At 38.0% G+C, this 26,499-nt stretch overlaps 1 protein-coding gene across 2 annotated transcripts in view; it reads right to left on the bottom strand.

The window, feature by feature from the left end:
- The window catches only part of xkr6b (XK, Kell blood group complex subunit-related family, member 6b), a 72,032-nt gene extending 52,283 nt beyond the window's left edge, over positions 1–19,749 (bottom strand). Inside the window, exons 1-2 of one of the 2 annotated variants that reach the window (XM_028439639.1) lie at positions 19,629–19,749; positions 18,783–19,553 (exon numbers count right to left, since the gene is read on the bottom strand). In XM_028439639.1, coding sequence (XP_028295440.1) covers positions 18,783–19,342 — 560 coding nt within the window. In that variant the 5' untranslated portion in view covers positions 19,343–19,553; positions 19,629–19,749. Of the gene's footprint in view, positions 1–18,782; positions 19,554–19,628 lie in introns of those variants that run through there. The other variant, XM_028439640.1, reaches the window with a different exon arrangement.
- Between the last annotated feature and the right edge of the window lie 6,750 nt (positions 19,750–26,499).

The raw sequence follows: 26,499 nt of genomic DNA, 5'->3' as shown, positions 1-26,499 counted from the left end.
GGTCCAAACAAATATCTGACGTAAATACAGTGAAATGACTGTTTTTTTTTAAGTCAAATTGTTAAGGCACAAAATACATTTTTCAGTTGCATTTTTAAACTATTATGCAGTTTTTCATTGTTTACTATAGAACCAGAATTTAAATTAATAGGCTTCTTTTTCATTTGTATTATTCCTTTATTTATTTCATTCAAGATTTATTTTTAGTTAAATTGCATTGATTGAATAGTTTAGCAAGGGATTCTTTTGACAATGAAAAATAAAAGGAAAATAGAACAGTATTTTCCCAAAAAAAATAAACAAATATTTTTCAGTCATTTGTGTACAGTCCCATTTTGTAAAATAAATTGGGAGAGAATCGTATCGTGAACCCAGTACCGTGAATCGAATCGTATCGGGAGTTGAGTGAATCGTTACATCGCTAGTGCTGTAATACCAACAAATATGTAATAAACCAATAAGAAATGCAACAAAATGCTGTTTTTCTGCACAGATGCATCAAATATTTCAACCATAAGATGAGTGAAGAGCTGAGCAACACTTATCTTGGCATAAGCCTAAAGAACATTCACACTTTACATGCATCAATTCATCCCCACATGTTCACTTCACACACATATGCATGTGTTAAACATATACACACATATATGTATTTAACATATACACAGGCACAGAGGAAATATTATGTTTCAAAATTTGTCTCAAATCGAAGCATAGAAGCAGCATTAAAAACAAACAGACATTGTGTGAGAGTAGAAAATAAAGACTGAAACAGGAAGTAATAAATGGCCACCAAAGAGCAAACCAAAGGAAACAAAGACAAGGCGCGGGACAACAGGAGTCAGCTCAGTGAATTAAACAGAGTATTAGGGCCAACAAAGACAATACATCTCAGTGTTGAACATGTGAAAGGCTTTAGTGAAGCCGTTTCCTGTCAGGCTTGAAGTGGTGGGTGTGACGTCCAACAATAATAAAGCTGAGCTGATGATGACCTCTCTCCTGTGATGCTCTCAGGTCCTCCACGAGAACTCAATTTAGCTCTTCACACTCACTGTGGCAAAACGGAATGAAAAGAAAGAAAAGAAGAGAAAAAGACCTTTCCATCCTTGAAGGATGAAAGGAAGGACGATAATGGACGAGGAAACCCCCAATATGGGCTGCTCAGAAATGGATCAGCAACAAAATGTGAGCCAAATGTTGTATATTAGCCTATATTACAAGCTCACAATGGTTTTAAATGTATAAAACAGTCAATGGACTTTGCTTGTATTGTCATAAATAAGGAGCAAAATGGAGACACACACGTACGTTGGTTGGTGATTTTCCTAAAATATAAGAAAATGTGCATATTCACTGGCTACAATTTGATTACTACATTAATATATATTTAAGGTTCTTGCCAGCACTGTTGAGTATAGGGGTCCCCTACGGTGTGATTCCAACCAGCGTAGAGGGCTTTGCTGTTGTTTTTTCCTTTTTTATTCGGTGCCTTCGTAATAATTGTTGCACACTTGAACACAGGACGAGTTTGGGCCGTGTTCTGTTGGGGTCGGGTCTTTTTTTGGCCCGATTAAAGCTCTCCTGTGTGCATCCTCTGCTTTCTAACCCATAATAACCGTCCAATCATAAACAGTGGGCTTCATAATCTAAACGAAAGTAATCAACTAAATAAAACAATAGTCAAATATGAAATACGTAAATGAGTGTCCATCAGTCCCGGTATTACTGCAGATCCCACATAATACCTCATTTAAATTTGAAAAGGGCTCCATTCATCATGACCCTTTACAAATTCAACAAATATATTAGAAAGATCAAATAAAAACAACCAAAAAAATTTGGCCCTCAGAGAGTCATTGATTTCAAAATGTTCCAGGTTGTCTTCTTGTTCTAATTAGGCCGGGCTTTTTTCAGCATTTCTCATTTATTTGTGAGTCAAATATTGCGACAGTTGGTGGTACTAAATCATTGACACAAACCAATATATGAATGGGGCCCATTACTCCGTATGTGCCACGAGGGCGCCAGGGGGCCCCCGTAGGCCCCAATTTCAAATTCTGTTAATGCTCGTTGAATCGGGCTGTAATTTGACATGGATATTCTTTGAGCGGATGTCAAGAGCCTCTCGGAGCCTTTTTGAAAGTGGGGGGGGATGGGGGCAATTTCTAAATTTATCGGAACATACGTAGTCGTGTGATATATCGTTTCAAAGGCAATTCAGCGTAGATTATGATTTTACGTCGCACAATTTGATATGTTTTACTCAGTGGAACCGAGTTATTAGACTAAATTATCTGCAACGTGTTACGTGCTATTCTACAGGGTGACGTGCCGTTCATCAGTTTTTTTAAGCCTTTTATAAGGATAAAGCTCAAATTTCATTAAAACAATGAAGGTATCCATTTCAACAAACACTTATTCATTAATAAAGATGCTTTCAAGTAAAACCACAATGTTTAATCCACCTACTGTGTCCCCGACAACTGCTAAAATCCACTTGCTTTTGTAAGCTGACGAGCGCTAATGCGACACCGTCGACCCAGTCCTTCACAGACACACAGTTCTTTAATGACCTTGTGAGTGGAACTGGAAAATGTTTCCAATTGCCACGTTTTCAGTGAGTCAGTGTCTCAGCTCACTTAACAGGGTATAAACACGTTACTGTGAGCGGGGAAGGGTGAAACCCTGCAAGGGTGTCACTGTGAGAGCAAGGGAACTAACGGGGCCTGTTCAATTATTTATAAGAAGAGATAGTCTGTTTATCAAACTGGTGCCTGGAGCGTCGGCCATGATTAGAATCAAACACTGGTGGTCTTCAGTGAACACTGCTGATGCAGCTTCAGAGTCACGGCCTGGATATGAATAAAGCTCAGACAGCATCAAAAAGATGAGACCAGGGGTGTGCATCAGCGGATATTAAAACTCTTTATATTTGGTCGTCTGGGTGATACATTTTACACTTGGCGTGCTGGTATTGAGTCTTTATCCCTTTACACGCCAGTTATGAACATTTTCTGGAAAAACACTGCAAAAAAAATCATATTCAACCCCTTTATTTTTGGTTTTCTGAAATAGATAATCCAAAAAAGATTTTTTTTTCATTGCATTTATTTTCATTCTGTCAGCTTTTTCACCAGGAATATTCAACCTTGTTACATTTTAATTCCTGCTCTTTACTCAATCAAAACATCAAACAATTGGTCTGCCAAGTTTACATTAACTGAGATAATGATATTAGAGCAATAACAGAAAAAAATACAATAAATAATACATTAACAAATTCAAGGACGTACACGCCTACTGTACAGTATCAAAATAGGAAAACAAATAACACTGATCACCATGTTCATTAGGGATGTGAATCTTTGGGTGTCTCACAATTCAATTTTATTCCGATTCTTAGGATCACGATTCAATTCAAAATCGATTCTTGATTCAAAAATTGATACAATGCATAGTGTGATAAGGCAAATTATGACATCAAAACAATCCAGTTTGTATAAGATCATTTTAGATAAACTGATTCCAATGATGTAATCACACAAAAGCAAAAATAAGACAATGGTAACATTTATTCATGCTAAACAAATAAAACAACACACACTCCTTGTGCTGTCTATGTAATACATTGTAAGTTGGGGTTGTCAGAGGTCTGGGTGAGTTTGTGTGTTTTGACCAACCACTGTTGCCGTGGTAGTCGGAAGTCGCCATCTTGAAAGCCCATGGCCTACTGGTCTCTGCTAACAAAGTTCTTGTATTTTCAGCTTTAAAAAAAAAACATATGCTTGTGAGTATGTTTAAGTGTTAACTGTTTGATAACACTCCCAAGACTGTGTTTGTGAAAGTTAAGCATAAACGGTGAGTTATATAAATCACTGCTGATCGCTGTAAATGTGAGCATGAGCATATACATGGGTTTTCCCATAGACGTTAGCATGAAGCTAGCAGACTTTTTGTATAGTGGTATTTTCTATTTATAAGAACACTAATATGTATTTGTATGTTCAGTCTACAGTGTTTCCTGAGTAAAGACTCGAAGCGGATTTTCTGAATCCGAGTTTTTCTTGGAAAAATAAAAACAATAAAATAAAATAAATATTTTTTTTTTATGTTTATGAATTGATTCAGAATTGTGGATGATTAGAATCGTGATTCTTATGTGAATCAAATTTTTTCCCCACCCCTAATGTTCATATTGTATTATGAACTCTTTTTGTATATTCTCTTAAACTAAAATATATTCAAACATCTCGCTGTGTAAAGAACTCCAAATTTTGACCGCAACAACAATAATGCACATCTGCTTTAAGGTTGTTCGTGCAAAGTGGTTCCCATCCTCTGAACTAAAATCAAACAACTTTTCTAAATGTTCTGAAATTTAATGACCAGTTTAAAGTAAGAAAGAATGACTTTAACTCATGATGAGGAATAGAACATTTGCCTCTGACTACAGCAACCAAGCAGTAAGACACGACGTCCTCTTGTATTATGAATGGAGGAGGATAATAAGCATTTAGAGCAGCGTCAAAGCATTAATAGGTGTGAGTGATGAGAGGGGATGTAAATAAAAACACGTGTAAACTTTGTTGGGAATACAGAAGATGCAAAAACACAACACGACGGCAGATTTCAGTCCCTACAACTCACAGAGAACATCCTCTGGGTACAGATAATGATTGTGCCTGTGTAAGCAGCGGTGGTAATAATGTGTAAGCATTGCAATACATCACACAACATGTGTTGGAGGTGAGGAGGGATAAAAAACAAAAAACAGGCCAGTTCAGAGTCTGGCTATGACGAATACTGTATATAGGCTTTAATTAAGCGAATGAAGCGGTAAACGTGAGCGAACAGAACAAGGCGCACAAAGCACTGAGCAAACATCAAAGTCAATAACTCTGGCGTCTAGAGCTACGCTACAGGAGGAAAGTAAACATGTTAACACACTAAAAACGTAATTGGATTTTGGGTCATTCCACGTGACTTAAACACATTTTCAGGACAACTTACGCACTTAGGTGTCAAAAAATTCTGATTTTTTTTTTACCAATTGTATCTTAATGATTCAATTGGCACACTGTAAATTTTTAATTTGATTGGATTAATTCTTTTTGAGATATGGACAATTTAGTGAGGTGTTGATTTTTTATGGTTCCTTTTTTTCTTCTATTTTCTCACAAATTACACCACATAGGAAACTGAAATTTGGTATATTAATACAGCTTCACCGACTCTCTCAGAATATACAAAAATATCTGCTCTGCATCCTATATGGTGGACATGCCAGCTCCTCAAAATTGGTAAAAGTTTGCTGGGTTTCTGGCTCTAACATGTTTGGGCCTTCAGTAAATAACTTAGCATATGCCTCAGCTCTCTGTAATGTAATCATCTCTGAGCTATGTACATAGACTGTTCACATCACTAATGATTAGTCACACATATACATGGGTTCTTGAGTGACAGTCTCTTGAAATGAGAAAAAACACTTATTTTTACTATTTTCATTGCTCCATAACAGCATGTGAGAATGTAAAAAAAACTCTGATCTCTGTTTTAATTTATAGTATAAAGATGACTCTTTCTTGATGCGACTTCTTCATTTTTATTTTGGATCGAAACTTTGGGGCTATTTCACCAATCGCGGATTGTGAAAATCTTTTACATGAGGTCGTTGTACTGAGCTTGCCTCGGGTCTTTTAATCATTTATTGTTGATTAGTTTTTCACTAATAACACACTAAATTGGCCATATATCAAAAAGCATTAATCCGATCAATCTAAAATAAATAAATAAATCTAAAAGTTAAATCTAAATGTTACATTTAAATCTAAATGTTACATTTAAATCTAAATGTTACATTTAAATATAAATGATAAATCTAAATGTTACATGTAAATATAAATGTTAAATATAAATGTTACATGTAAATATAAATGTTAAATATAAATGTTACATTAAAATTTAAACGTCAAATCAAAATGTTACGTTTAAATCTAAATGTTACATTGAAATCTAAATGTAACATTTAAATCTAAATGTTAAATCTAACTCTACATGCTAAATGTTACATTCTAAATCTAAATGTTACATTTTAAATCTAAATGTTACATTTTAAATCTAAATGTTAAATGCTAACTCTAAATAGTAAATTTGCGTATTAGCTAAAAATGTAGTTTCACCCGTGACGTTTAGATTTAAAATTTTGATTTAAATTTTACATTTAGATTTAACGTTGACATTATACTGTTACGAGGAAAAAAAAAAAAAATCACAAATTTCACAAATATTGCTGTTAATCTGGTCAAAAGTAACATAAAAAAATTCATATACGTTTTCAAATGAGGTTTGTTGCGAAATGTTGCAAAAAGTTGCTGTTCATTTTACCATAGAAATATGCCCGTTGGATGCAAGAGATAACACCGGATTTAGACTAAGGCAAGGCAAATTTATTTGTATAGTGCATTAAAAGCAACTCAATGTGCTTTACATGATCAAAAAGTGGAACAGACAACAGCTTAAAATCAATAAGAACATTAAAGTCGGCAACAAAACATTTAAAATCGTCAGTAAAAACATTTAAAATCATCAACAAACACATTACATCAACAAACATCTTCTCTTCCACCTTTGCCACAAATGAGGTTGTTGTTGAGCCTTAACTTATCATGATAGACCTACACAATCTAACTGTGACAACATAGTGTTTCCCCAGAACTGGAAACAACAAAGCCTTGGAACCAAACATAACAACCTTGGATCAATCTGACACTGAGAATGTTCATGTACATACCTTTAATTTAAATGTTCTACTGCACTACTTATCAATGCTCTACTGCACTATTTTCCTTTTATTATTATTATATTTTATTATTATCTTTCTTTCTATTATTTTCCTTCTTTTATCTTATTTTTTTATTTTTATTTTGTATCTATTTAATTATTTTTTTATACTATTATTATTATTATTATTATTATTATTATTATCATCTTGTTATTTGCACATTCTAGTCTAACTACTGTTTATATTTATACTTATGTTTATACTTATTTTCATCTTTTCTAGCTGATTGTTTATTGTTGAAAAATTTTTGTTTTCACTATTGGAGAGAGCACAGTTGACCGAGTCAAATTCCTCGTGTGTACAACATACACTTGGCGAATAAAGATGATTCTGATTCTGATTCTGATTCTGATTGAGGTCTTGCCAACCCCTGAACTGAACCATCCTCTGTTACTTTTAAAGTCAGTGTTATTGTTTTAGCTTCATTCAGCATCAAACTACACTCACCACCCTGGGAAAGAAAGCAGGTTAACTGTTTAGTTTACTATGTCAACGTTTGAGTTTTTTTAAGACTACATTCAAAATACAGTCGACTATTAATGCAGAATTAGTGGAGAAGAGGGTTTTTTTTTTTTTTTTTTGCAAAAAGGAAAAGAGCTGCAGGGGTGCTCTCTCTCTCTCTCTCTCTCTCTCTCTCTCTCTCTCTCTCTCTCTCTCTCTCTCTCTCTCTCTCTCTCTCTCTCTCTCTCTCTCTCTCTCTCTCTCTCTCTCTCTCTCTCTCTCTCTCTCTCTCTCTCTCTCTCCTCTCTCTCTCTCTCTCTCTCTCTCTCTCTCTCTCTCTGCGCCTAAAAAAACAGGACACGGAAATGTGCAGTTCTGCCCAGGTCAATGTTTATGCCTAAGCGAGTAAGTCTCCCATGTGAAACTGTATAGGTAATATGAAAAGACCCCCGAGGGGCTTTGTGTGTGTGTGTGTGTGTGTGTGTGTGTGTGTGTGTGTGTGTGTGTGTGTGTGTCTGACTGGTGTGGAGAAGCAACATCTGAAATAAGGGTGTGCATTGCCGATACTAAACAATAAGGTTCACATAGCAGGGTTGTTCCATTACAATTCAGTTACGATTACAGTGACCAGCATGTATTTTTTTTTTTTAATTACAATTAATTTTTTAATCCTCAGAAAGTTCATTCCAATTACGTTCTCAATTGCTAAAATTTCACTAATCACAATTACTGAGCCTGAAATAAATAACCTAATGAAAGTTAACCTTCCTCTTTTGTTAGCTTTCTGTTAGCATCTCTTATGATAACGGGTCCTAAATCAGCTGTAAAATACATTAAAAACAAATATCTGTCATTTAATTGTATTCCTATCTATTGGTTACCGTGTTAGGCTTCCTAATCAATGAAAATATAGATTATTATATATTTGGTGTGGACATCTGAGCCTTTTTTTTTGTCAATATACCCCAAGATTAAATTTTTTGAAATGGTAAAATGTTGGAAATCTTGATATGAAACATATTTTACTGATTGTCAACTACATATGTGTGTAGAACTGTACATATAGAACTGTAACATGGTTCCGCAGTTTTGCGTTAAATTACAATTGACAATTTTTATAGAATTTTCATGGCAATTACAATGACAAAGTAAATTATCTAAACTCAATTACAATGTAATTACAATTACAAATACAATTACACCATAATTGTAAATAATGATCAATTATGTGATTACAATTATAATTGACCCCAACCCTGGTGCAATGTGTTATATCGCAACATCCATGATTAAAATATAAAACGGTATGAAATACAATTTATTTCATTTTTTTTTGTACTTGCGAGAACAAGTTAAGGGTTAATAACTGTAATAAAAAAATCAATTTGGACATTTTTTGGATCGATACTGTAATCGCGCGGTGAAATATCGCAATAAATCGCCGAATCGATTTTGTTCTCACAGCCTTAATATGAGACCTTGTTTAATTCTGTAAGCAGATAAAAAGCAGGTAAAATAAGCCGTCTTAAAAACGTTTAATTGAAATTGATTTACTCAGCGCTAAACTTAATATCTGACATAGAGATTAAAACCATAACTGAATATTAGGGATGTAACGATTCACTCAACTCCCGATACGATTCGATTCACGATACGATTCTCTCACGATTTATTTTACAAAATGGGACTGTAGACAAATTTTTTTTTTGGGAAAAAAACTAGAAAATACTGTACTATTTTCCTTTTATTTTTCATTGTCAAAAGAATTCCTTGATAAACAATTCAAAACAATGCAATTTAACTAAAAATAAATCTTGAATGAAATAAATAAAGGAATAATACAAATGAAAATGAAGCCTATTAATTTAAATTCTGGTTCTATAATAAACAATGCAAAACTGCATAATAGTTCTTTTTCTTTTAAAAGCACAACTGAAAATGTATTTTGTGCCTCAACAATTGGACTTTAAAAAAAAAAAAAACGTGATTACACTGATTTACGTCATATTTGTTTGGACCAGCAGAGGGCGCTGGTAACACAGTGGTCGGTTGGCATGCAGATATCTTGCAGTGAAGAAGAGAAGCTATGCTAGCAGACAGAGCTAATAGAAAAACGTGACTTTTACAGATATTCAAGTAATATTACAGATATTCTTTCGTTGCTTAAGGGGTAAGGAATCATTTATGAACATATTTAAGAGTAGAAGGCGGCCAGAAAGAAACTATTATAAGACTCCGCCCACCGCCTACACTTGTACACACCGCCCTCTGCTGGTTAAAAAAAGTACTGTGATTAAATTTTCAGAAAATCGATATCAACCGTGATACCTATGATATTCGTTACATCCCTACTGAATATCTTTAATTGTCTTCTTCAAAAAAGTCATATTTCCTGCTGCTCACAAACACAGCGTCCATTCTTCACGTTTCTCTACCAAACAACTGACGCTCCAGTTCTCCACTTTCCCAGTTTCTCTGTCTTTCCACCCCCAGCTGTGGTGTACGTTTGCCTGGGAGCAGCTCGGCTCCTCTTGCATTTCAATGGCTTCCACTGTCACGTAATGAAGGGTTTTTGTGGAAATCCGGCTTTAAAGGTTTGTTCCCCCCGTTATCATCGCTAATGTGAAAAACAGGAGCGTTCCTCGGGAACGTTTCCGACCGGCGTTGGCAGTTTAATATGCAGTGTGTAAATAACACAGTAGGATCTGTACTTTGGTGTCTCTGGGTGTTTTCGATCTGTGTCGGAGTCGTCTAATCATCTTTTTGTTAACTGGAAAAAAATTTAAATAAACCGCCTTTGGGGAAGGTTCGTTTCCATTGTTATATTATTTAGAGCAGATGTTGCAGCAAAAACAAACACTTCAGTCAAGGAAAAAAATGATAACATTTGTGTTTTAAGGTTTATTTCACACGTCTTGTCTTCTATGTCCCATTAGCCTAGAGCAGTGTTTTGGCTCAAGTTCCCCCTTTGTCCGACTAGAACATTTGTGAGAAAATAACTTTAGAGCATAATGATGGAATAAACGAGTGTTAACACACATTTTAATGAAACAGAAATAATTTATAAATCTATTCAGGAGGCACCAAATACTATTGTTTTTATCATTTACAGTCATCTCCCTCCTGATGTGGGACTAAGAGTTCTAATCAAGATCATTTTGTGTGTATTTTGTGTCATTTTGTATGTTTTCGGTACAATTTTGTTGTTTTTTGCCTGTTCATTTTATTGTTCAGTATATTTTTCTCATATTTAGTGTGTTTTTTGTGTCATTATGTGTGTTTTTGGTGCCAATATGTTGTTTTTTGCCCGTTCTTTATATTTTTCTCTGATTTTGTGTGTTTTTGTGTTGTTTTTGTGTGATGTTGGTATTTTTTAAATCATTATCTCTCTCAGTGTGTGTGTTTTTGACGTTGTTTGGTTGTTTCTTATGTTGTTTTGTATGTTACTCTGTTTTTTTTTGTGTGTATTTTGTAGTGATCTTGTGTATTTAAATATTTTTCCTCTCTTCGTGCGTCGGTTTTTGGTGTCAGTTTGTGTATTTTGTTGTTTACTTGTGCTTTTTATTGTTCTCGATAGTTTTCTCTTCTTTCGTGTTTTTGTTGTCGTTTTGTGAGTTTTTGATAATATTCAGCATAATTATAATTTTCTAACTAAAATTAAACATTATAAAACTCCATAGTTTTAATGCTTCCATTTGTTCATTTTCCTCTCTACCCCGTCTAGTGCCATTGCATAACCATAGGGGTACACGTACCTCAATTTCAGAAACACTGCTGTAGAGTAATGAGGGTCTGATGGAGTCTGGACCTGCTGAGCTTCCACTTCTTAATAAACAATTGTACCAAAAGTCTTTGCCGTTCTTCTCATTAGTGTTTCTTTCTCTATGATGAGACAGCTGGTTGCATTATATCATCTCAACGTCCTGCTTCACAGCGTCTACAAGCATATTTTGGCAACCAGGCACAGCTCAGCCAGCCAAGAGAGACTTTCGTTTATTCCGGCTCTATCTATTAATATTGTGCAATCCTTTAAACCCAGGCAGATGTCAACTAAGTGGCGTCTGTTTTTTTTTTCAATGTCGCCGAGTGGTGAATAGATTGTTCTTATGTGTTAAACAAATCAATCCTGAAAACACTGTATTTTGTTACAATGTTGTGTACAGTTGAGCAGAGAAAACTCTAAATTTCCTGATTCTTTTTTTTTTTTTATGAAAACCCACATTGACACATATCTAGCACCCTAATTGTTGTTACAATGACAAGTAAAAAACACTCAACTTCATTTCACTTGATTTCTACCACAATCCAAAACATGCATCCAGGACACACGTTTCCAGATTAATATCCAAGTTATTCCGTTTGTTTGATTTTTTTTTTTACCTTCAGCTGGGACCACTTCAGTGTCGTGTGCATCTGCACTAGTGGATAAGTGGGTATAGATGGATGGAGGCACTGGTGTTTGAATTTCAGCACTGGACAGCTCCATCAATGAAAAACAGCAGAGCACTGTCAGTACCTTAATAAGGCAAGTTTCATGTAATCTGATTTAGAGGAAATAATTGCCAATACACTCGTCAAAATGGACTTAACAGGGATAACTAAAATAATAATAGAAATAAATATGATACATTTCCAATTTATACATATATTCAAATGTTGTTATTCAAAACAAAGGTTGAAAATCATTTAAGTTATTATAACAAGCTTTGGGGTTGGGGTAATGTAATTTAAAAAGTCAGAACAATTTCTATAAACTGGCAAATAATGGGCATGACAAATCGGAATGTGGTTAACTTGGCAAAAAAATAAGCATGAAATATGGTAAAAAGAGAATAAAAGTGACAATAATGGGTCAACATATGTGACATTAGGTGGTAAAACGGGTGAGAATGGTGTTTATGTGCTGAAAATATCTTGAAAGTGGAAAAATGTACAGAAAAGGCATTGAAATTTGATGGAAAGGTGGTAGAAATAGGAGTAATGTAGCAAAAATGCATTAAAAGGTGCAAAAATATGGCAAGAAAAAGTAATGAAAATAGGTTAAAATAGGGAAAGTTTGGTGCAGTTGTATAAAAAGGGTAAAAATGAGCAAAAATAGGTTCAAGTTGTTCAAAAAATATTCCTAATTTCTTGAGAGTTGACTTTGGTTGAGGACATTTTTCCACTCCTTCAATACCCGAGACATGTCCCACCCAATACATCTTTTCTGAATATGTGTAAGAAAGTGTTTGGAAGAATGGCAACTAACAGATCTTTGAATGAGTTACTAAACGTCCATTAGGTGAGGAAATATACACTTGAAAGGCATATATTTATTGTGTTTTTCCTCCATTTTCAAGAAGGCAGACGTGACACCAGCCTCTACTGAGAAGAATTACCATCAACCAAGACGTTCCTCATGTATTTATTCATCGATAAGAGATGGAAGCTCATCTTTCCAAGTCCGACTCTAATTATTCCACAATGACTGAGTTAGCCAAAGCCACACCTCTGTGTGCATTAGTGTGGGAAAGTCAAGCTGTGAGAACAAAATCTCCAAAGCTTAAGGAAACCCAGATCAGTAGTGGGTGATTCATGCAGAGGAAAAGACATGAAAGAGCCGTGGAAAGCCGGCGACAAAGCAGGATTACTGATGGGAGAGAGGATCCCTCCCAGTTCTGTCAACAACTAATGAAGAGATGAGTGCAAAACAAACGGGACGATCTGTCATCTGCTTGATCCTCAGGTGCACGCGGAGAGACAGAAAAGCGGCTAATTGAATGTTGGATAGCAGACACGAGTAAGATATGAGTTGTGATAAAGCAGGATGTTTTGATTCCTGTCAGCCTCTTTTCTCAGAATAAAGCAGATGGAACATTTCATACATTGATAAACACCTAAGAATGGCCCTGACAGGTGCTTTGAAATGCAGTGGTGTAAAAATATCCCGTCGCCCAACCGGCATCAAACTCATCATTTGTATAAATTCATCCTAATAAATCAACATGAATTAAAGAGCTGGACCACATATTGTGATAATTCAGTGATATATTGTGATATTTCACCGCACGATTATCGTATCAATCCAAAAAATGTCCAAATTGATTTTTTAATCATGTTTTTTATAAAGAAAAAAAATTAACTGCACTAACAGACTCCTTGCCTCAAGTGGAGGAGTTCAAGTATCTCGGTTCTTGTTCACGAGTGAGGGTCGGATGGAGCGTGAGATCGATAGACGGATCGGTGCGGCGTCAGCAGTGATGCGGTCGCTGTATCGGACTGTTGTGGTGAAGAGGGAGCTGAGTCGGGGGGGAAAAGCTCTCAATTTACCGATCGATCTACGTTCCTACCCTCACCTATGGTCATGAGATTTGGGTAATGACCGAAAGGACAAGATCGCGGATACAGGTGGCCGAAATTTGTTTCCTTCGCAGGGTGGCTGGGTGCACCCTTCGAGATAGGGTGAGAAGCTCAGTCACTCAGGAGGAGCCCGGAGTAGAGTCGCTGCTCCTTCACGTCGAAAGGAGCCAGCCGAGGTGGCTCGGGCATCTGTTTCGGATGCCTCCTGGTCGCCTCCCTTGGGAGGTTTTTCAGGCATGTCCTATTGGGAAGAGGCCTCGTGGAAGGCCCAGGACACGCTGGAGGGACTATGTCTCTGAGTTGGCCTGGTGTCGCCTCGGGGTCCCCCCAGGACGGCTGGAGGAGGTGTGCGTGGATCGGGAGGTCTGGGCATCTCTGCTGAGACTGCTGCCTCCGCAACCCGGCCCCGGATAAAAGCGAAAGAAAATGGATGGATGGATGGATGCACTAATATATGCATAGCACGTAAACGCCTAGTCATAAAACTTACTGGGCACTTTTATACAGTAGATGTATGTGAATTTAAGAACTTAACAAAATCAAAATCTGTTGTAGAAGCGAAAATTTCACTTTTTTGAAAAATGTAATTTGACAAATTTGATAAACATACCAGTTGTTTTTTATATTGATGTATATTGGAATTACACTTAGTTACTGTTTACTTGTTCTCGCAAGTTTAAAGAAAAAATTAATAAATTGTATTTCATACCATTTTGTACCATTTTCTATGGTGAAATTTGTAAGGTGTATATCATATTGTTTACTATCGGGATATATGGTATCGTCAGATGCACACCCCTAAGCCTGAGTTAAGAACAGTTTGTCCACTATGATAAACATATGCTTGCTAGGGGCAGGATGACTCTACAGGCCCTGATCGACTCTATGACAACATCTCACTCTGACGGCCTCAGGTTGTGAACTCCTACTAAGCTGACAATGGCAGCTTTTGACCCTTAAATCTGAACCAGCAGCCAAGCAGATCTGCCCAAAGGGACCGAGTGGTCTGACAGCAATCCCACACAAGGCTTTGAGCTGTCACAACACACACACACACACAGTCTCCACCACTTCCCTAAGGATCTCTTACAATCTCTAGAAGGGTATAGGTTAATCTTGAGTCATTGTTTCTGCAGTTTCTTTAAAAAACACTCAAAAAACAGAAACTCTTTCCTTTACATTTACACCTTTACAAAACCATCACAAACAAGTGAGTTACTAGGGCTGCTTTTCAGATGATTATATGAATATAATCAGATACAGGTAGGCCTGGGCCAATAATCAATAAATCAATTAACAGGAGGGTAAATGAAAATGAACTGTAAGTGTGCCGGCCTCGGCGCGCCTGTCGGCTGCAGAGGCTAGTGCTAGTGTTAAACGTTAGATAACTCAGTCAGTTCTAATCATTTCTCAGTCAACCTGCAGCGTAATTACTCTAAAATAGTATTCCACCGCCAGGCAATCTTAGATTTAGGTAAATCAAACAGTTACAGTCCAGTAGATGGAACTCTGCACCTACTACGTAGCTTCAGATTGCTACGCCGGCTACTCCCAGCGGCCTCTGAAACAGCGGAGCCTCTTACCAGTGGAGGAGACGTAAGCGGTGTGATCGGAAGCAAAAGCGGGGATGCTGAGCGGGGCTAGCAACCAAGCTAAGTTTAAAGGGATAGTTCGCCTATTTAAGACATGACGTTGTATGCAATTTTAATCGGCACTATTTTCTCTTCCGTTTCCATCAATCCGCGCTGCCGTGCTGGTGAGGATTGCATACAACGTCATGTCTTAAATAGGCGAACTATCCCTTTAAATATTTGTTTTCCTCGTCTTTCGCCTCCAAACAGACTGGATGACCCTCACTCTCAGCACCTGCATGTTTGTTCCATAGCAGAACAAACGGAGTAAACTAGAAACTATTTGGTCGGTTCTGTAATGGTTTAAGACTGAATGAAAACAGAAGAGAGTGAAACAGGGGGAGGCGGGGCCGCTAGAATTTTTGTTTACAAAGGTTCTAACTGGATTGGAAGTGTTAGCTGTTAAGGAATGTACAACTATATTATATACCTCTGTGCCTCAGTGTTTAATAATTATTGCAAATGCAATTTCATTTTTTGAGAGAGACTTATTAGACCATTTTATTTATTGCTTTGGTTGTGTGAGGTTTGGCATTTGAGTTTAGTTTTTTTTGTGTGTTTTTTGTTCACAGAGACAGGGTTTATTTTATTGTTTTTGTTTGAGATATTTATTAAAGTGCAATTTTTTACTAACAGAGACAGAGTCCATTTTATTTGAATTGATTTTTTTTATTTGTTTAAAATATTTAAAAGTTCTTGACATTCCAATCACAATGGTAAAAAAATACTATTGAGAAATACAAGTTGATTGCGTTTGAAAGGGTGTACTTGCATTATTGTAATACGTTATCATGTAATGGTTAATTTGGTCTAAAAAAAAAATATTGTTTATAATAATTTGTGGGACAATATATCATCCAGCAAAATACAGGGTAACTGCATCTTGATGAATTTGTCACTGAATATTAACGTAAAATATGGTTTATACAGTCATTCATACAACATTGTGCTATGTTAAGGTTTTATTTCATCAGACAACTGTTTTTTAAGAAATGTACTTTGATCTCCTGACATGTTTTGACTAACAACTGCCAGTCTTCTTCAGAGGCGTCTGTTCATCGCTTTCATGTTTCCATGATTTCTGCGTATTAATTCCAGCAAGTTCATTTAGTCTCCTTAATGTTGACTTTGATCAAAGATCTGCATCTGTGCTCTTTGTTGAGCGCATACTGTCACCACTGAGTGTTTTGCTAATGTACAACTAAACTGTAACGCCACATTGCACTCTCACCCTAAAACAGTCGTCTCTTCCCCACCCCTTCCATTGTCCGACCCTGACTTCCTCTCCCCTGTTTCTTCCCCCCTCACCAAGGTGTTACACTGCCCTTTCTTTTTACACTCTCCCTCTAATAAAGTTTTTCTTACCCTTCCATGTGCAGGGCTGGTGATGGTCGCAATTACACAATAAAATAATTGCATTTATTTAATTGTAATAGTAAAATATAGCGAAAAGATTGCACTACATGTAGTGTTGACCTTTGCCAGCAGGTGCAAAGGAAAAAAGGGAGAAAAAACAAAAAAAGGACAACGAAAGTGTTTATTTGTTCACGTTATTGATGGGTTTGTTTGGATTTCTTTCGCCTAAAAACGACTTAGTTTATGAAAAGTTCCTTGGACGTGAGGGCTGATTTATTCACATTACGAAGTACAAATTTCGCACTTGAAAATGAACTAAATATACCTGATTGTAAATGAAGAAATGAGAGATTGAAACAAACCTTCCCAAAAAAAAAAAAAAACCTAAGCAACTAATGGTCTAATTACTCAGAGAGTAAAGGGCACTGATAAAACACTTTGTAATTCAAACGCTATTAACCTGCTTTTTATCTCAACACCCTGTAATACAAACTGAAAATCTGCACTTGAAAAAAAAAAATAAAAAAAAATCTTAATAGTTTAATTTCAATTTGATTACAGTAAGAGATGAGTCTGATGCTTATTTTGTGGCATAAGTGCAGCTAATAAATAAATAAACGAGTCCATAAAGAACAAAGGGCATCCCCATGTTATAAATAATACATTTGACTGTGGATGGACTAAAATTGACTACATAAAGTGTGTATATGATGGAGCTTCAGAGCAGATGAAACTGCTGAGGTTGTGCTGTTTCAGATGGAGACACTGCTCCTTTTTTTTTTTTTGCAGCTGTCACTGTTTACGTTTCCCCCATAAAATGCAGCCACTTCGTTTGTCTGCGCCAAAAAGACACAAGCGCGCGCCCAGACACACAGACAGAGGAGCGCGTCTGTCTGTCTGTCTGTCCGTCCGTCCGTGCAGCGGTGGGTTTTGGACACACCGAGGACGGAGCGCCGCAGAGGAATCGATGACATCATGTCTGTGGTGATGATGATGGTGGTGGTGGGGGGGTGTTAGTTTATTATAGCGAGCCGTGAAAACAGATGCTCGTCTGGACTCCTTGTGTAGGAGGATCGGACGTCTGAGTGAGTGGCGTAGGGGGGAGGAGGGGGAGGAGGAGGGGGGGGGGGGGGGGGGGATGGGGTGAACCGAGGCGAACGTGCACTACTGCACCACACACACACACGCGCGCACACACACACACACTTCCCCCCCCCACATCCCTCCAAACGTGCGCAATGACGCACGGTGTCCGTACCAGATGTGCACATTTACAACCAACTCAGGCAGACAATTTGATCATAAATGAGAGGTTTGCAAGTAAAAATCATAGTGTAATAGACAAAAAAAAAAAAACAACAACAACAATGCACAACAGTGTATCACTATCACATCGCTGTGTGTGTTGTTAAGTGAAAGCGTAATAAAGTGCACGGTGCTGATTTCCATCCTGGTCAGGTACACAGAGGGAGAGGATCGGGTTATACCAGGTGAGAGTCAGGGGGAGGTGAGGAAGAGGATGCTGATGGGGGTGGGGGTGGGGGGGGAGAGAAGTGAGGAAGATAGAAAGACTGCAGGGGATTTAGAATAGAATGGAATAGAATAGAAGCTTCTATTTTAAAACATATTCACTTTAGGTGCTCTCCAACAATGAGAAAAGAGGAATGACATGAAAAATAAATATATATTACTATAATACTACTCAGCACACTATATACATTACCATTACCATAATAAATACAGCACATATAAGTATAGGGCTGCACAATTAAGCCAATTGTAATCGTGATCACGATGTCCTGCTTAAATTAACCTGATAGTCTGCAATATTTACATTGAAAATTAAATTACACTCAAATTCAGTTAGCCTTTGGTACATTTTAAATTATTGGGTTATTTTTTTAATTATGTTTTCAGTATAATTGTTATTTAAAGCTTCAACTTGCACTGCAAACTGTACACACATTTAGTTTAAATGTAGTGTAACAAAAAAGACAGATTTCTTCCTGTTATAACATGATAAATAATTGTGATTATTATTTTGGCCATAACCGTGCAGCCCTAGATAAGTATGGCACAGATAGTGAATTGCAGGATTCGTGTTTGAGTCATGGGAGGAAGATGGTGGTAAAAAGTGTTTACATGAGAAGTAGAATCAGTATAAAGTTACTCACCTCCACACTTGTCCCATCTGAAAGATGTGTATGACAGTCTGCCAGACCCACACAGACAGACGGCAGCACCTGTCTCTCTGAAAGCTGTCAGTGGCTCTCCGGCTACTGCTGAGCCCCTCCACAGAGCCCAGTCCCCCTCCGGTGTAATCCTGCACAAACCACCTGAAGCTGAGGATCTGGACCAGCACAGAGGGCACCAGCACAAAGAACAGGGTCAGGCCTGACCACAGGAAGTCCTGATTGTGGTAATAGTGCACCGCCAGCCACAGATCGGAGCCCACGTCCCAGAAGAAGACCAGCAGAGCCAGGATGATCCACAGGCAGTCCAGCCAGAGGCGCCGCTCCTGCGTCGGGCCCCCCTTCTCCTGCCCCCTCCTCCGGAGGTAATGCAGGCAGGCGCTCCGGCATCCCCAGTAGCAGGACGAGGTGTTGCAGCAGTGGCAGATGTGGAAGGAGCTGCCGGCCCGGGGGTCGTCCTCCCCCGTCCCCACCACCTCGTCCAGGTTGTGCAACTGGGCGAAACCGGTGACCACCCCGCGACCATCGGATTTCGCTGCCATCTTCCCCTCTGATGTTCCCACCTCCTCCTCTGGCTTCCGGGGTTCGTGACGACACTTCCCTGACACCTGTGTTGCACCCCAAATGTTGGAGCCATCTAAGCGCGTGGTGACGGCGCGGGGCCGCCGTCGAGCCTGATCCACTCCTCCCCGGACAGCGCTGCACCACAGGCTCCTCCGCTCATCTTCCCTCCGAGACTCTGGCTGCAGTAATCTAATCAAACGACATCAGCTGTGACTCATGCGTCCAGCTGTGGTGGAGACATTTTTATTTTATTTTTTCTTTTACCTGTGCGTTGGTGTCAGTCCTGACTCCCTGGTGTTCAGGTGTTCCCTCTATGCAGCGGTGCTCCAGCTGCAGGCTGTGCCATGAGCGCACCTCTCTCCTCTCTCCTCTCCTCTCCTCTCCTCCCTCACACTAGTCTCTCCCCCTTTTCTCTCTCTCCCTCCTTCACACACACCAACTCTCAACTTGGTTGCCATCTAGTGTTTAGTTCCAAGTGGGACAGAGGGCAGAGTGGGGTGGGTGATGGTGATAACAGCATTTGTCAAACTCATGGCACGGGGTCCAAATCCGGCCCTTTGGAGCATCCGATTTGGCCCACAGTTAAAGTGACAGTCTCCTGCTAAATACAAATGTATTTGGGTGTGAAGTAGTGCTGTTGATTGAATTTAATCAAAGTATTTCAGTTTGGCATTGAGTGGCTGCCCTCCATGGGTTGAAACCATCAGACTGCAAAAAGAATGGACGACAACGACGTACGCTCACGGGGAAGTGTAGCCTTTTTTTCCCCCTGCTGACTGGCTGCAGTGTAGGTCATAAGCCCCGCCTCCTCAATGTAAACCTAAACTCTGCTGTGATCAATAGTTATTATCATCCTACATTGTGTTCAAGTGCAATTTTTTTCTGTGAAGTTTGTTTTAAATAAGTTATTTGAGGTTGGAAAATAGGATCTGATGTCATATATGACGATGATTGACAGCTGGTTGGGCACTATGCTGAATGGGCGGGGCTTGTTTCCAGGGTTCCTCCCGCCGGACCTACTGTGCAGACTCTGGCTCAAATTTGCAAGATGGAAGGGCCTCTAACCTAATCTAAACTCAGCTATTACAATTGATTTTTGCTATTGGCTGAGAACAAGATCATGTGACGTTTTGGGACCATCTCGCATCACGAACAAGCACAATTAGCCCCGCCCCTTTTATAAAAGCTAGTGAGTAGTGAGTATGTTGGATTGAGAGAAGAGTGAAGAGAGAGTAATGAGTAGCTAGTTAACATTGAATTTCCCTCCAAGTGGCAGGTCAGTAGAAAGCAGGGTCTTAGTTATTCTTTAAAGGTCCAGTATTAATGCTACTTTTTCCTTTCTCCATTTGTTCTAAGAACCCCAACGACATAGTATTTGAGGTTTATTTTCACAAATTCATCTGTTTTTCTGGAGTTTTAGCCCTCTGAAAAGTCCATTTCAGAGCGCTCCTAAAAACAGGCCATTTTTGGGCCTTCATGCATATGCACGAGTAGGCAAAAACACAGCAACAGCAGCAGTAAATCATTAACAGTTTTCCTTTTCCTCCTCACCTCTTCTGACCACAAAAAAGTCCATTTAAGAAGATAGTCCATTGTTTTGTCCAACCGCTGCATCGCACTGGGTCACAAACACGTCAGATTGTCATAACGGCGGTATAACGACTACTAAAAATGAAACTGTTTGTGAGAATTCATGCTGTGCTTTCGCTTATCTATATTTGCCATGTTCCTTTTACCTGTGAGGTAGTTTGAGAAGGAGGAGCTCACATTCTTATGTAGGGTAGGAAGAGCCAGAATTGTCTGGAGGAGGAGTTCCTTCCTTATGAGTCATAAGGAGGCAAAAATCCAACTGGCCCATTTGGAGCTGACTTTTTAAAAAATGTGGAACAGCAAGGGATGGAAAAAAGAGATCTTTTTCAACTTTGGCATTCTGAATGATGCTAAAGGAATATACTGTACTGTATATCACAGTAGCAAAATCATTATAAAGTGATTTATTTTTCATAATACTGCCAGTTTTATCAACATTTTCAGGGGCCAACAGTTTTTCCAGTGCTTATATCGCATGAGTGCAGTCATTTTTAATATTAAACAGTTGAAAAAAACCACAAAATTCTTACAAAATCCTTCAATTTTCCTGAAATTATGACAATATTTCCTTTAATTACATAGAAATTGGTCACAAAATTAAGAAAATTTAAATTGAAGATCCTGTTGGGACTGATGTCTGTCACTTATTGCTTGGATATTGTCATTTTTTTTGCCTATTTTGTATTATATGTATACGTAGAAGTGCAAACTATGGCCCAATGATGTTGAAACTACTCTTTTTCCTGCATAAAAAACTGCTTCGTATTTGGTCCCTGTACGTTAGATGAGTTTGACACCCCTGTGATAAAGCCTTTCCTTTCTTTGACCCATTTATCAAAACAGGACGATGGAAAGTAAACACACATTCTGCTGAACACACAAAATGTTTCATGCATAGGTTTTTACGGCCTCATAAAGTTTTTTATGTGACCATAGAGAAGTTTATGGCATTTGTGTTCAATTGGGTGGAATTGTAATGTTTTATGATGTTCGCAGAATGTCATCAAACACCACAACCAACACATCCATCCATCCATCAACAACGGTCTTATCAGGGTAGGTCTGATTGGATCAACTCTGGATTACTCCTGCTTTTCTGCTTTATTACAGTCCAGATCAAATGGATCATCCCCCATGTCTCTACAATCTCCAATCCCACCCAACTCTCCTTCATTCTACTAAGTATTCAGCTCAATGGTCTAATGTTTTCACATTTACTGCATTTATACTGTATATTGTTTGGGAGATTCATTTTCAAATGCCGTAGGATCATACTGTAACTAACAATGTTTCAGGTAAACACATGTGTTCACTATGTTGTATGTATGCATTTAGAGATGAAATATCTAGTCACAACAAGTGTGTATGAAAAGCAAGAGGACGTAATTAACTTCAATAGGAAAAAGAGAACAGCAGACACTGTCAGTGATTATGTTTACAAGTGTTAAAGCCGTGGGTCATATTACTGTGTGTGTGTCTGTTGGTGCTCTTCCTGTAAGCAACAGTGTATCTCTGACCAGCAGCGTGACTTCAGTTCCAATGTAAATTGTGCATTTTGTGGCCAAAGTGGAGAAAATCAATGATGCATTGTGGGCTGGAGTACTTTATGTGCAGCGCTGTAATCAATAGGAGTGGTAATGAGAAGCTAATAATACGACTAAGTGTTTTTATCTAAAAGTGCTGCGTTTAGGGTTTTTTTTCTTAGGAGTTCTTTAGAGAACTCTTCAAATATGACCAAGGGGACAACAAAGTGCAGAAGGAATTGGATTAACCTTTCTCCGCTTTTTTTAAGGGCTGCACAATAGCTCCTCTATTCAGTAGTGATTCAAAAACAAACAAAGACCACTGTAAAAGTATGCACAAAACAGACAAATATAAATTTTCCCCTAAAAGCCCAGATTTGTGTCATTGTGTAGCAATTTCACACGTCTGACAAATGTATCTGAATAATATCCACTGTTGTCCAGGACGTTTATTATTATTTGCGACATAGTTTATAGTCATCTTAAAGATGTAAATTCTTGTATTAATCAGAAATAGAATGGGTTGAACGTGACCAAAAATGGTGGAAAAGGTGGTGAAATGGGATTTTAAAGACCACAGAGATTGGTTAAAATTTACAAATTAGATTCAAACTGTCATTATTGATAGGAACAGATAGTTTAAACTGGCAAATAAGGGGCATGACAATTTGTGAATGTGGTTAAATTGACCAAAATAAGCATGAAATATGGTAAAAAGAGATTAAAAGTGACAATAATGGGTCAACATATGCGACATTAGGTGGGGTAAAGGGCTTAGAAATGCCAAAAATGTCTGCAAAGTGGAAAAAAATGTGCAGAAAAGGCATTGAAATTTGATGGAGAAGTGGCACAAATATAAGTAATGTAGCAAAAATGCATTAAAAAGAGCAAAATAACGGTGAGAAAAAGTGATGAAAATAAGTTCACAAATTTTGGTGTAGTTGCAAAAAAAGGGTAAAAATAAACAAAAGATTGGCTCAAATTGTTAATTTTTCTACCATTTCATATTTTCTTACACATAAATGCATAAAATTACAGATAAATACTTAAACTTAGGCCTGTTTCACAGATGTGAACATCTTAAAGAAAAAAAAAACTAAAGGAAAGGCTGAAAACACTTGCACCAAGCAACAGCTAAAAGCAACATCATGTTCAAAAGAAATACATCCAACCCCCTGGCATTTCATGATGAAAATGAGTGGGCGTAATTAAGCTGTGACTGGCTCTGTAAACTATCAGACATTAGATTTCCATAATAGACATTGCGCCCACATTTTGGTTGACAGACTGAACTGATTCACCAGACACATGTAAAAAAACACCAAACATGTGAGCAGACTCATTTGTTTATCAGGGACTAAATGAGAAATACAACTGAGTGATGAGTAAGAGTACGGGTTAGTGTGATGTACATTTGTGTTTGTGTGAGTACTGATGATAAAACAGGACATTTCACATTCTTAAGATGCTATATTCTTCTCTTTAAAGGTATATATTCTGAAGATTTTGTGCAACTCTTAAAAGTGAACCAAATAGTTGTCTCTTTTTTTTTTTTTTTTTTTTTTTTCAATAATTGTTTCTAATGCTTGCACAAGTGAATTTCCTTCCTATTTGTCAAAGCCTCTTTTTAGATCAGCTAGTACAGTGCCTGTCTGAAGTATGTATTCATATAGTGGGAGTTTAAGTAGAGTTGTCAATTATGGCCAAATGAGTATGTGTTTGAAGGTTGGATGTACAAAGAGGTGTACATACTCTGTACTCTGTAGTGTTATAAAGGGCTATATTTGCAGGTGCAAAGTAAAATAGCGTGTGCAATTTCCCTGGTTTAATTCTATGGGACATGTTAGAGTTTTGAGATACTCTCGTGTTCAGTACCTTATTTATTTTATTATTTATTTATTCAGTTCATTTCCGACATGGTTGCAATGGTGTGCGTGCGGCTCCAGTCCGGTCAAACCCGCATTCAAAATAAAAATAAAATAAACGTTTTGAAATGTAATCACCGAATAAGTCCAAAATAATGGATGCACAATCCAGTGCCAAGCGCAAGCTGTTCAGAAAGTTTCAGGTCGAACAGACACTGCGTCAGGGAGATATGAGCTCCACACTCACACACACGCACACAGACAGACGTTCCTTGATTCATAGTTAGATACTAGATGATTCCCCACTCTGGTTATTGATCAAAGATAAATTGCAAAGTACTATTTCCTGAGAAGTAATGCAGCTGTTTGATTTGTAGAGCAACTCTTGGGTTTCAGATTCAATCCAGCGACTGGTGTCTAAACACTGGTCTCTGTGGCATGAGCAGGAAAAACCCACAGTCATCTATTGTTGAACTCAGACAATGTGCAACCAAAGCAAATATTAAGTTAATCTGAAATAGATCAAAGCATACTCACTCACACACTCCCCAACTCGACAAAATAAAGACACTTTTGCACTGTTCTTCTTCTGCTCCAGGGAGCCTGTAGTTCCTGGTTGATGGGAGTTCTTTTCAGATTCCAGCAGGCAGATTTATGCACTCCAGCGTGATCTTAAACAAACCCTGAGGCGGAGACTTTTCCAACTGTGCCCCTGTTACAGCAGATTTACCTTCCAGGAGCATTTTGGGGGTTGCAGCTCAGGTTAAAGACTGACTGTTGCCTTTGTTGTTGCGTGATGTCCTAATCAGAGTCTCTAAACTAAGTAACACAGTGCACTGTTAGGTCAGCTCTAATTCAGGTATAGGCTACGTTTATAGACCTTTTCTACATATGGAGATTGTGTTTCTGATTGGTTGTTGATTTGTTCCTTTTTACTTCCCTGTGATGAAGGTTTGGATACACTGAGATGCTGCCAGCAGAGATATTTAGGTATCAGATTGGCTCTACTGGAGTAAACTACTGAAGCTGGGTTTCCATTACAGATTTTCGCAAAATAAAAGCAATGTTTCTCAATGTCGTTAAAGTATAATTGCGCTTTGAACGTGTTTCCATTGAACGTTGTTTTGGTTCAGGAGCCTCGTAACTCCTGTGAAATCTTATCCCAGGACGCTCCAAACCTCCTCATGACACTCCGTATTCCTTTGTTGTACACCTCTAATGTGGCAGTAATCATTTTCAAGTATAATGCTAAGAAATGTCTCAGTCTCTTTTTCTGGCCACACGTACAGCGCTATGTTTTCTTGGAGCGAAGTGGTCATGTGACCAGGTACCTCACGCTCTGTGACTTGTATTTGCGGAAAAGGTGTGTCCATAGCGCTTTTGCGACACATTTCAATATCAAAACGTCTGAAATTCCTCCTCAGGAAAGTGTTAAATATGTTGAAATTTAAGTGCTACCATTACCATTATTGCGCTTTTTAGATTTTTCGCATTTCCAAGAGTAATGGAAACAGTGGTGACACTATTTCTGGGAATAGGGCCACAAGCGCTCAGGGTCCTGCATGAATGGAAGGGATTCTGTTTTTACTGTCAATGTGTTAGCCCAGTGATAAACTGGTGATATGCATGTATTTCTGCCTTGTGCCTAAATACTCATTTTACTTGATTAATCTCTTAAGGAGCATCTTACAGCGACTAACTTCATAATAGGAAGTTTGGGTCCTCCACTTCACCTGTCATGGTGAAGTGGAGGACCCAAGCGAAGAGAGCGATTGAGGCGGCAGGCAGGGGTAGCGTTTGTAGATCCAGTCCATTTTTATTGTGACACAAAGAAAAACCCTAATCCACAAAAAGGCACAAAGCAGGAGACAACAGGCCGCGGCACACAAGGAAAGTAACATTTACAATGATCCAGCAATCATTCAGTGTCCAAACACTCAGCTTGAAGAAGAATCCGTGTATCATTCGTTTTTCATTATGTAACAAAAACATGAAAAACAAACAAAAAAAACACACATTATTTGATATTTGTTTCCAAAACCAAAATGAAAAAACGGAAAACGCCTTGTTTTTCAAATTCAAGCTCTTTTGCTTCGGTGCAGAAAACAAAAAACGGAAAACTAACACCTTTATTCGTTTTCTCCATTACCGATTGGC

The sequence above is a fragment of the Gouania willdenowi genome, chromosome 24 (genome assembly GCF_900634775.1).
Source record: "Gouania willdenowi chromosome 24, fGouWil2.1, whole genome shotgun sequence".
In the NCBI taxonomy this organism is placed as follows: Eukaryota; Metazoa; Chordata; class Actinopteri; order Blenniiformes; family Gobiesocidae; genus Gouania; species Gouania willdenowi.
Note: the sequence above shows the minus strand (reverse complement) of the source record. Positions and strands in the feature narration are given on the sequence as shown.